The sequence below is a fragment of the Passer montanus genome, unplaced genomic scaffold (genome assembly GCF_014805655.1).
Source record: "Passer montanus isolate IOZ18808 unplaced genomic scaffold, ASM1480565v1 scaffold67, whole genome shotgun sequence".
Taxonomy (NCBI): domain Eukaryota; kingdom Metazoa; phylum Chordata; class Aves; order Passeriformes; family Passeridae; genus Passer; species Passer montanus.
The window spans coordinates 2,027,968-2,040,247 of record NW_024371815.1 but is presented as its reverse complement, the minus strand read 5'-3'; the positions used below and the strand labels follow the sequence as shown (position 1 = coordinate 2,040,247).

The 12,280-nt window shown below is 43.1% G+C and overlaps 2 protein-coding genes across 10 annotated transcripts in view; one reads left to right on the top strand and one right to left on the bottom strand.

Moving 5' to 3' along the window:
* The window catches only part of KIAA0232 (KIAA0232 ortholog), a 65,299-nt gene extending 56,156 nt beyond the window's left edge, over positions 1 to 9,143 (bottom strand). For 6 of the 9 annotated variants that reach the window (XM_039728875.1, XM_039728886.1, XM_039728872.1 and 3 more), the window contains exon 1: positions 9,018 to 9,122. The gene's annotated coding sequence lies outside the window, so the exon portion shown is untranslated. Of the gene's footprint in view, positions 1 to 9,017 lie in introns of all 9 variants that reach the window. The other 3 variants (XM_039728878.1, XM_039728879.1, XM_039728884.1) reach the window with 3 other exon arrangements.
* On the top strand, positions 6,074 to 9,866 carry LOC120511590 (predicted GPI-anchored protein 58). Its single transcript, XM_039728887.1, has 2 exons — positions 6,074 to 9,343; positions 9,456 to 9,866. The coding sequence occupies exon 1, from the start codon at positions 8,513 to 8,515 to the stop codon at positions 9,104 to 9,106; it is 594 nt and encodes a 197-aa protein (XP_039584821.1). The 5' UTR covers positions 6,074 to 8,512; the 3' UTR covers positions 9,107 to 9,343; positions 9,456 to 9,866.
* Positions 9,867 to 12,280: the final 2,414 nt, after the last annotated feature.

Sequence of the window (12,280 nt, the reverse complement as noted above, 5' to 3'; positions counted from 1 at the left end):
AAAATTCTGCTATTTAAGAAGGACTGGAAACTGTTAAAAATACCTCCATTGATCAAATTTAAGAAATGGGAAGATATCTATAAATTGCCTGAATCTAGAGAAGTGAAATGCTGCCTCACTATTATCAAATGCCTGTCTGCCATTAACAATGGCAACAATTACATTATTTAAGAATTTGTCCAATAGGTTATCCAGCTACCAATAGAGTACTAATAATTCCATTCTAAACTTAAAAACCAGCAAACATAAACTGACATGAGAATTTTTTCCCTATTTAGTTTGTTACTGTCTACACTGGTGTTTGAACCAAATTTTACTTTGTTTAAATATGACTACTTTTTTTTTAACTTAGCAGAAACAAAAAAAATATACACATATAGCATAACTTAGGTGTATGATAACTTTTTAGAACTTTAAAAACATACATCAGCATCTAATGACAAAGAATTTTGGTAACTATTTTTCACATTAAAAATTCATTAAAACCATGTCATACAAAGACTTAAAGGAATTACTACTGCTGCCAGCACAAGTACCAATTTGCAAAAACCAGAAGTGATCATTTTTACAGCAGTAGTAACAAACTTCCCAGAGAACAACAGCAGCAGCATTTTGACAGAGAAACCTTTGTGGATGACTTGAAGGTGAGTTAGTGTAACAGGAACTGCACTGCCACTGCACATTGCCACCAAGAGAAGACAAGACATTCCACTGGTGCTCTCATCCTCCCCTCCGTGTTCCCACCCTCTTGTCCTTGTACTTAACACACCCACTGCATGGTTGCAGACATGAACTGTATCAATTTTTTGTTCCAAATAGAAAGATCTCATTTCTGGTAACCCAGTCTTCAAAAAATAGAAATCAGTGATCAACTCACTCCCTCGCCACGGAATTTCTACGTGTGGCATAAGAGAGGAAGTGGGGTTGCCCCTTTCAGCAGCAACCCACTATTAGATCCACTTAAGAATAACAAGAAAACAATAGGAAGGCAGAATGCAGAAGCTACATTTTAGCTAATTCAAATCCAATTATTTCAGACAACGATTATTCTTAGGAATGTGAAGTGTGGAAGCCAATTCAGGTACTTTAATAGGTATGATATTTACTTCCAATATTTTTACAGACATTCACTAGGCACCCATGCAACCACACCCTGTACTTGTAACATCCAGCAGACGCAGTCTCAAATGGTAGCCTGGTGATAAAGAAATTACTGGTTCCTTCAGATTTGCTGGGAGAGAGGCAGGTGTTGCTCTGTAACTAACTGAGAATAGGATGGATTACCCAAGTGTGGAGAACCCAAGAGAATGTGTGGTAGTGCAGAAGGCAGCATGTGCAGACCTCAAACACTGAGAAGTTGCCTCACTTCACACTTCACCCCCCAACCATCAGTGTAATTTCAGTACCACATCAGCTTTCAGACCTTTCTGCAACATTTCTTTTACCACTGAAGACAGTTGTATGACTGAAGTTTTTCAGTTCAAACTTGCAGATCTTAACAGTGCACCAGGGCAATGCCAGAGACACACATCTTGTTCTCCCTTGTTTACCTCAGTTTGTTACAGAGGGATTGCCTGGATGGGCTGCTACTGGACCTGAGAAATTCTGGGGAGAAATACTTTTCAAGATGCAACTTCAAGGAGGAGATAGCTACAGTCTTTTCTCTTCAGTCCCATGAGAATCTTCACATGGACAATATTTATCAAAAGCAGTACCTTTTACTATGTACACAAGCAACAGACTACACATCATTGATTACCATCATCGTACTTCAATAACACTTCCTCAGATTTAGGGCAACATTAATGGAGTTAACAGACAACAGAACCAAATAGAACTGTGATCACACAGATGCACATATTTTGAGTTCACCAAGGCATTTATCTTCAGGATTTTTGGCAGATAAACTCTGTAAGCTTTCTACTACTTGTTTCTCACTACATTTACTAGCCTTAGTATCACCTAGAAAATATGCAGGAATATATGTTTTTAAAACACAATACAGGATGCAGTCAAGTAATGGAAAGACTAGACATATGCTCTTGACTATTTGATCATTTTCTTTCCTGCCCTCCTGATGTCCTTTATTTACTTAACTTTTAGAGCAGTTCAAACTATCTGCTACCAACAGGTACTTGCCTGTATTTGAACTCCACTCCCAAGTGGGATGCTCATGCTTGGAGGCCCATGCACCAAGTTACACATGTATGCATGAAAACAGACGTGACCCCAGTTCTGAGCACCTCAGTTTGCAGACACAGGCACCCACCCACGTACCCCAACATGTGCTGCAGACTCCTCCCAGGCACAGGCAGCCACCAGGTGGAATCATCCTCCAGGCCACCACTGGGACCACCCTGATAAAATATTCAGCGCTCTTCATATCAGCCAGAATCCAGTGGCCACTCTTGTAGTGCAATCATACAGGATTTATTTCAATTAATATACAATTTACTCTCAGGCACACACTGCATCTTTCAGTCAGGCAAGGAAAAGGAGAATGAATTATGAATGCCAAAGATCCAACCATCAGTGTTCATTTAAAAGCTACGATATTTGTCCTGCTATTTATACTTGCAAGGTTAATAATCATCTGTATATAAACAGCTAACTCATTAAAGACCACCCTGTATACTTTACTCTGGTTTATTAATTTCTTTAATTTGTATGAAGGTCTTTCCTGAATACTTACTATTGATGTTTTCTGTACTTGGTCTGCAGCTCAGGGAGTTAATTACTATTTTGCTGAAAAGCTTTAAATAGCCTCATAAAGAGTTTGAGAAAAAATATAACTTCACCTAACTATCCAGCCTTTTCAACAGTTATTTTAATATAAAAAAGTTTCTCTAAATTCAGTTGGACATCATATATAGACGTTTTCATTAATAAGAGTGTAAAAACTTACAGGATGTGTCAGCCACAGGAGGCTCAGTAAACACAAAGAGTTCTGACAAGTTGAATTTGCAAGCTCTACAACTTAACCAGCAGAGAAGATACTGAATTTACAGCACATAAAATATGGTAGACCTACAAAGGAAATTGTTTCAAATACTTTTCCCCTGCCTCTCTACCACCTCTGATTTTTATCCCAAAATATTAGTAAATGAACTTCTATTTATGAAATTGAGATTCGAAGTAGGATACTTTGCAATTTTGAAGAGAACAGCAAGTCAACATTAAATAATTTATATTTTAGCATTTACACAAATTTGCATAGGCATTTATTGTTCAGTTTATGTTGCAAGGCTGCCAGGCTGTCTTTTTCCATAAAAAACAGTGATGATATTTGTTACCATATCTCCACTTTTATGATTAAGTATGTTGTTTAAAAACACTACTTATTTAAAAAAATTACTAAGTAGGACAATTTAATATTGCTCTTAAAATAATACATTTGCTGCTTAATACTTCAAATGACAGACGAAAAGGTCATTTTACTAAACTGCAACCAGAAAACCTCTTACAAAAACAGCAGGTCAGCATTACATTAATTCTCTTCAAGGAAGTTACTGTACTGTTAACCAAGGCATTTCTTTCACAATTCAAGAACAAAGTTACTAAAAACTGGAACTTGGAGGTTTCTCAGAAGTCAGTAAGATATTCAGTTCAGAGTGGCTGATGAAAAAATCATCTACTTATGATACACTAATATCTGAACTTATAGAGGCATTTTAAAACTTTTGTGTCACCTCACACAATTCAACATGACTTCCATCAAAACTGCTATAAAAACATCAATAAAACAAAAATTACTAAAGGTAATTCAGTTTCACTGTCAAATGCAAGACTTGAATACGCAGTGGATTGAACTTCTACCTCAGAAAACAGAACTAGAAGAGGAATTCACTGAACAGTAGCCTTAGATAATTGGTAGCAGTAATTAGTTCAAAGTCTTCAGAGAGCAGAATCAAATATCATGAAACAGTAAAAGCTTTTCCTGTACCTTAAAAAGTAAAGATATGAACCCAACAAAAGAAATGGAAGCTGGCTCCATTTCTTTCAGGACATTCCAGTGTCCTAAATACAAGGCAATGTTTTAAAGTTGCACATCCACTCAGCCACAGTCTTCAATTTTGGTTCAAGTTCATAATAACACATTACAGTGTCACAAGGATCTAGTGAGAATTAATTATTCATCCAGTGGCAGCAATAGGCATTACTGATTTCTTCATCAGTGATTCTTCAAGCAGACCTTTTCCTTTAGGCTAATAAAACACACTGCTTTCTTAAAAAATACATATGACACATGCTAAATTAACAAAATAACTTCTTTAATCAATCTGTATGTTTTGGCATGTTTTCCCATTTTACTGTTGATGATTATCATCTCAATCCAAGCCCTGACTATGCTAACACTACCTGGAATAACCCTGCAGAGGATATGGATCTTGCAACTCTGCTCTGCTGCTCTGATGTTGAAGCTGTACCATCTTATGTCAGGTTGCTTTATTTTTTCTGGCCTTCAGCTACCCCCAGTCTCTTACTCCCTTATCTCTCCTTCTCTCTGTACTATCTTCCCAGTCTATATATGCAAAATCTCACCGGCAAGGCAATCATGTCTCCTTTCAGAATTCTTCTACAACCAAACTAGTCCATCTAACCAAACCATAAACACAAACTCACACAATTTAACAACCAACAAAAGGGATAACAGCTACTCCTTTCCATACAGCACCTTAAACACAAGCACATGAAAATGAAATTTCACTGGAATTCACTCAGAGGTACAGCTGATAGAAGAAAACTTCATGCAGGTCTCTTTTCTCAATCCCAGCCAAGTACTCTATACAGCAGACCTTGCTCCTTTGGTAAATTTAATACTAACTAGAGAAAGATTTTTAAAAGCCATAAAAACTCCACAAAATTATTCAAATTTCATCCCTGTTACAATTTATTTTTATTTATTAACAAACCTTTTTGCACAGAGTATAAATTTTCACATGCAATCCTTTCTAAAGGCCTAGAAAGTTACAGACACAATTAACACTAGTATGGACTGCATATTTGACATTTCTTCATCAATAAAGCAAAACTCAGAAATTTAAACATTCCCCAAATTACAGTAAAATGAAAATGACTACAGCAAGCCTGAGCACAGACTTAGCAAGATACAATTAAACTTACATGTAATATCAGAACTGAAAAAATGAATTTAAATATATAATTTATATCTCCACACTAATATAATTAAAATATTACATGTAATATCACAAGATTGAAAAATGAATTTAAATACTTCATTATTTAAATTTATACACTACTGCCTCAGAAATAAATCTCTTGGAAAGACACTTTCCATATGTCCTCTTTGGTATCAAAGTTATGAACAGAATTTAGATGCAGAAACAAAACAAACAATGTGTAGTATTATGCAGGTAGTCCAAACATCCTGCATATGAAATTATAAAGGAAGTAGATAATTAAAAATTTAAAATACTCAGTAGCTTCCAATAAAGCTACAGAAATAGCTGCTAGTAAGATGTCTGTGAAAGAATAATCTTTGTACTGAATGTTTAAGCTACTCAACCCTTCCCTCCACCCCCAACCACCTCTGTGGGCCAATAAAATACACTTTCAATCTCTGAACATCCATTAAAATGTACACGACCAACTTTCAGGAAAGTAAAGCAAGATGCTTTTTAGTAAAAATATTATAACTAGCCCATCTAGATCTTTTTCTACTAAAACATTTTGACAGTCCTGCAGTTATATGGTACTTCTGTCTAGAAAAATCTGGTAAAGTGTATCCAAATTAACAAAAAAACCATAATTTTCCTTCCAATCAGACAATTTTCCTTTTGTCTGTGTATTGAAATGTAACTAAGCACACAAATACTCATTTGAAATTTTTTCTTTTGTATCATATGATCGACTTTAGTTGGAAAAAATTCTTGGGGCTGGATTATGGGGATGGACAACACAACTAATTTCTGCAATCCCATTTACAAATTTTCCAACCAGCCTGTCACTTTTTGTGGACAAAAATGAAGGATTCCAATCTCTGTTGCATGAGACAGAAGAATATCCTAAAAACTCCAAATTAACACAAACAGAATGTATTAAATAGCTTCCACAAGATCATTTGTATTCCAAGCTCTATTAGCAATACAGATAATGGGAATATTTCCTGCTACCTCTCCAACTCTACTGAAATTCTAAGTCTTACTGCCTTCACCACGTTCTGCTTTACCAGATATTGCTGCCTATCCTACTATAGTACTAAATTGTTACTTTCAGTTATTAGCTATTGCTTAAAGAAGCAGCAAACTGAGACATGATTTTGCTAGGATTCCAGCTAAGTATATAAAGTGTCTATTCTGACTCTACAACTATGGCTAAAACCTAGTAAAATCTTTCAAGGAAATTCACCTGTGCAACCCCTTGGCTGCTTTATTCCCCCTGTTTGCCTAGAAACAAGATGCTCAAGAAGGACAAATAATGAAGTTTTGAATAGTATCTAGATCTTCCTCTGACCCTATTCAGGCTAGAATGCACAGCAAATGAGCAAAGGAAAATGCTGACATCATTTTACCCCTATGGAATTTCTCTTACTTGGAAGAATAACAAATAGCAGCAACAACAAAAGCAGTGGAGAATGCTGAAATATGCCTATGAAACAGGCATAATAAGGTAAAAGAAGTTCAAGGTCTCCATTTTTTCTTCCTGAGTCACATATAGATCTCTTTGACCCTTTCTTTCCTTCCATTTCCACTGCTCATGAGCAGAAAACATGGAGGGTCATATACCCAACCCAAATTTAAGAGAATCTGTGGACTCCAAGGGTCTTAATCCCAATGGTGCCCCAAACATACAATTCTGTCACTGTACACGTGTTAATATCAATGTCAAGCAGAACACGGTGGGGATATACACTGCTGAGGCTTTTAATGGCCTGTCTCAGGATTTCCCCTATAATTGTCAAGTCTTTGAAAATAAATAACATTAGGAATATATAACATACTATTAATTTAATTCAAGTCACTTACATCCCCTCTTATATCTCAAGGATGAAAAGAGAAGATTTGGATACCTAGTGATATTCTTTATTGACTAGAAGAGAATGATTGTACACTACCATTTTAGCATATCCATACTAACAAGAAACAGCAGATGGAGGATTAGTACAAAATAAAATCTGTACAGTTACATGTCAAGTAACAATCAAGTTCCATGTCATTTACTTTTGTAAGGCATATTTTTGTCTTAAATAATAAAGAAAAACGTCAGTTACAGACTAACATGGATTGTGAGGAGTTCGCAATACCTAGGGTTTAAGCACTGCGGTGAAGTACTTTGTTTTACACAATTATCTACTGAATCATCACGAGTTCACTTTTGACAAAGTCAATTGGCAATTCCCACTTCATTCCAAGAACACAGAAGAAATATACTGTGTACAAGAGAAACTGTAAACATTTTAAAGGGTGTGAATGAAGAAATGCAACAACACATATCACAGAGGCCTCTGATCGCAAGCTTATAAATTACAGACCGAATCACTTATACACAGAAAACATCAGAATACAGGAATGCGTTTTATTTGAAAGGAAAGACAAGCAAATCGTACTATTTTCACCCTTCAGATCAGTATCAGGTACTGCAATGAGTAATTAAAACAAAGACAAGACAGGAAAAAAAAAGCACCGCACTTTCGCTCTTCTCAAAGTTTCATAACACGATTCAATGCGTGTATACTTTTAATCGAGACGACACGAGGAGAGGATGGAAACGAGTTTGCCGGAGCGAAGTGTCAGTTTGTGTCACTTCTGCATTCAGCTGTAACCTTCGCCAAACCTTGTCCCCCACCCCGCCCATCGCCCGCGAGAGGCCGCGGCCGGCGGTCCCGCCCCAGCGGCGCCCGGCTCCCGGCGCCCATAGGATGCGGCTCCCGTCAGTCTCCCATCAGCCCAGCTCCGCCTCCTCAAACAGCAGCAGCCCTAGCCCTCCTATCCGCCTTTTGCCTTCAATAGGCCCTAAAGGACAATGCTGCTGGAAGGGGGAAAAAAAAAAAAAAAAAAAAAAAGAAGAGGGGAAAGAGCCCCGCCAGATCGGCCCCCGGGGCAGCGCTGTAACGCCGCGGCTCAGCCGGGGCGCTTTCCATCGGCCCCGGCCCGTCCCCAGCTCCCCCTCCCCGGCCGCTGCCCTCTGAACGCCCGCACAGGATGAAAGGTCACGGCGTGAGCGCCAGCCGGGGCCGCCAGCGCTACAACGCCGTCACCTCAGCCTCGGGGTCAGGCGGGGCAGGCGAGGCGCTGCCCGGATAGGGATCTCCCTACTCCGATCCGAACCGCCGCATCCTCCGCTTTGCCGTCTGCTGGCGCCAGATGACACCGGCGCGGGCCGGCACCCGCGGCGGGTGGGTTCTGGGTGCCGCCTTTCCCTCCCTCCTTCTCCTCCTCTGCTCCCGGGCGTGAACCAGCCCGAGGGCACCGAGCCGCAGCTCCCGCTCCAGGCTGGCGCCTTCCTCCCGGCCGCGGCACAAGCCGCTCACCTGGCGCCGGGTCCCGCCGGGATGGAAGAGCGCGGGGCCGGCGGCAGCCAGGGAGGGCTGAGCTCCCCTCCCGGGCAGCGCTCTGACCGGGGCACCCCGGCCGGGCCCCCGGCCCCCGGCGCTCCTGTCACCCCCTCCCCGGCCCCTTCCTCCCGCGCCCCCCGGCACGCTCCCGCCGCGCTGCGCCAGGCGCAACCCGAGAGCGGGACGCGCCGTCCCGGGAAGCCGTCCTCCCGGCGGGAGCAGGCCCGGCCCCGCAACTCCTCCTCTTCCCGGGCTGTTAGCGGAGCGGGCAGGGATGCGCGGGCCTTCCCGGCCGGGCCCCGAGCCGCCGGCCCGGCGCTCCCGGGGGTCCAGCCCGCCTGTCCCATCGCAGCGGTGGGAAGGAAGCGGGGGAGGGGAAGGGCGCCCGCCGCCGCCTCCCGGCTCCGTCCTCCCGTTCCACGGGCAGGGCGGCTGCCACTCTCCCTCTCCCCCTTCAGCCCTGCCCCTCCCTCTGCTCCCCGGGCCCGCGGCGGGCATTTACCTGCCGTGGTGGCGCAGAGCGGGGCCCTGGGGCCTCTGGCAGCCGGAGGAGGCAGCGGACTCCGTCCCGCTGCTGCCGTCCCCGAGTGAGGCGGGCGGGACGGAGCCGGGACCTGCCCCGGGAGGCGTTACGTAAACCGGCGGCGGCGGCGGTTCCAGCGCCACGGGGAGGGAAGGAGGGAGGGAGGGGGCCGGGCCGGCCGCTCCGTCACCCGGCAACGGGACTCAGCGCCCCGGCGGACCGCGCCGCCGGCTCCGCCCCGTATCCCTCCGCCCAGAGGGCGGCCCGGCTCCCCGATCGCAGAGCCGTGGGGCTGCGCCGCGCGGGTGGGAAGGGGCTAGCGACCATCGCGCCCATGGGCGGGAGGCGGGGGATGACGGGACCGGTGCGCTTGCTCTGCCCCGCACTCATCCCTGTCCCTATCTCTGTCGTCCGCAGGGCCCGGGCGCCGGCGAGCCGCCCTCATGCCGGGGCCGCGGCGCAGGAAGGGCGGGGGGAGCAGGGGAAGTGTCCTTTGCCCTGGTTGTACAGCCTCCCGCCCGCCCGGAGAGCGCCGCGCTGCCCGCCTGAGGAGGGAAGCGGCGGGCCCGGCGCTCGGCAGTCCCCGGGCGGGCCCGCGGGGCCGCCGCTGAGGCGGGAGAGCCGGCGGGCGGAAGCACCCGCGCCCCTCAGGAGCGCCGCGCCGCCGGGAGGGGAACAGCCGGGCAGGGCCGGCGCAGGAATGCGAGGGAGGGAGCGGGGAATAATGATGGAGCGTAGCGGTGTTTGTCATGTGAGGGCCTTTTGAAATCCTGAACGACTCCGAGAGCGAGGTTAACAAATAAAAGTTTATTTTACTGCGCAATGAAAGCCCGTCTGGAAGGGAAGTAGTCTGTTAGGAGATTGTTGCCATTGAAAGTCGGGTTTAGTAGGTGAGGTCCTCGGGAGCCGCGGGGATTTTGTTCCAATTGATTAAATGCCAGTTTAATCACAACTGTTTACACAATGGTGGAGTAATGAAAGGGCAACATTTTTAGCATAGTAGATGGGTGAAAATGGGCCACTGTAAGGCTGAAAATATGACAAGACACACCAAAGTACTCGTTAAGCTTCTTAATTAGGAAAATAATGATGCCCTTTTCAGGTGAACACTACCACCCCACATTTCTCAAATACATGAACACGTATGGGCCTAAGGAAAGTCAATATTATGTAAGATGTCAGAGTAAGTCTTCTGTGTGTGTAATCCTGAGGTTTTCTTCCTTTTGTTCACTGCTCAACGTGTGGCTCCTAGAGTTCCAAAATGCAGTATGTCATCCATGTTGGCTCACACTGCTTCTTTTGTGCACAACATCTTCAGTCAATGGAACCAAGATTGCCTTTGAAAACATGATCCCCCAGTACCGGATGTGGTCCCATTTAGGCCTTTCAACAAGTTAAGTCTGTGTATAAAAAATACATCTCATAAGAAGCATGCATGCAAACATTGCCTCCCAGCCTATATATTCATTTCCTGATACAGAGCAACATTATTCTTATTTTTGTTTTAGCTAGGGTTTGCCAATTTTGAACATCCTTAGCGCCTAATTTTGTCATAAATCTGACTTAGGCTAGCCAAAAGTTAAGTATGCAAGATTGTGTAGCTACATGAACTACCAGCATTCTCTTAAATGTCACTGAGGCACTCATTGATGTTGTATGAACGTGCAGTTAATCAGTTACTTTCTCCAAACCTTGCAGGAGTATTTTGGGAGAAATCTAAAGAGAAAGTAGTGCTTTAAACTGTGTGATGAAAGGACAGAATTGTTCTCTGAACTATTTAATTACTGTTCAAGTTATTTTCTTGTTATGAAAAGCTGAAACTGAAAAGCTTTGGGGGAAAAATCCTGCTGACTGTTTTCTGCTGAGTCATTCCCCGGGTTTATCAGAAGCATTTCACCACCACTAACACAACTCGCACCAATCACTATCAAATCTCCTTTTGTTCAGGAGCTCAGAATTTGAATTCCCCTTTTCAAGGTAGAATAAGATGTACTAAAATATGAGGCACATAAGATTTGTCTGTAGTAACAATTGGCACCAATTTAAATCAATCTCCATACAGTCCTCTGCACATATCCTCCATGTATTAGTAATGTATATCATCAATACAAATCCACTCTGTTTCACCCTTTTTAAACATTTTTTTTTTCTCTGAAGGTTTGTAGAAGGAACAGATGCTCAGAACATTGGTGTTCTCCTAATGGAGCAAGCCAGAGCATGGAGGCCAATGACAGATTATTCTGAATATTCCCATAGTTGCTGTATGACATTTCAAATTGACAGTTCTGGTTTTGTGGTCAGATCTCAGGAATCCCGACAGTGGAACTTTTTTGTTTGTTGGTTTTTGTTGGTTTTTATTTTCCTAACAACCAACCCAGTTCTGATCTCCATTTGGCAAGCATTTCAGAAACAGCTGGTACATGACCATATGCCATGCTGGCGCTGCTGTGGGCTTATTTCCCACTTGTCCTCCTGGTCAATCAGAGTAGCTCCATGTGCTGAAGGACAGCTGGTCCCTTGGCATGCAAAGCAGCTAATGAACTTTTCCTCCAAAAAGCTGTAGGGATAGAGATGTGAGCTGCAATCAGTGGTTTTTCCTTTCTGAAGTGCTATCAAAGATGGGAGTTTTCTGTGGGAACCCTGTTTATTGCCTCTGTGTGACAACCTGCACCCTGAGAACAACTATGTGGGTGTGCATTGTAGGTGACAGCACTTGTTTGGAAAATGAAGGCTAAATGATCTGTGTTGAAAAGAATGCTAAACCACGACTGAGTGACTGATGGACTTGTGCCTTTAGCTGTCAGCCTCAGCAAGTAGACCATTTCCCTTTTCATTGTGATCCCTGCTGAAAGGGTCTCCAATAAATTTCTAAAAATGTGTCCATTTCATAATACATTATTTTTTCCTTTAAGTAACCTACTGAAGGAGAAATTGCACAGCAGTTTAGTATTACATAGCCACAGCTTGTAAGCATTTTATTGTCAGCCATTCCTCTTACTTCCTTAAAATCAGTCAGTTTATAATATTCCCTAAAATTCCCTTGTAGGTGCAATAAAAATCCCCTGATTTTCCCTGAGCAGGGATTAAGTATCAGTTAGCTTTGAAAGTCATGATAACCAATCAGTAGACAATTCTCTTGTTCACAGTTCATAAACCGTTCATATGAAATGCTTGATAAAAACAATCTGCCCATTCAGCATTTTAGAAACAGAGCTACAGTACAATTTGTGAGGGAATATATG

Bases quoted from the DNA above. Each gene is read 5' to 3' on its own strand.
- LOC120511590 (XM_039728887.1), top strand. From the start codon at position 8,513: ATGGAAGAGCGCGGGGCCGGCGGCAGCCAGGGAGGGCTGAGCTCCCCT.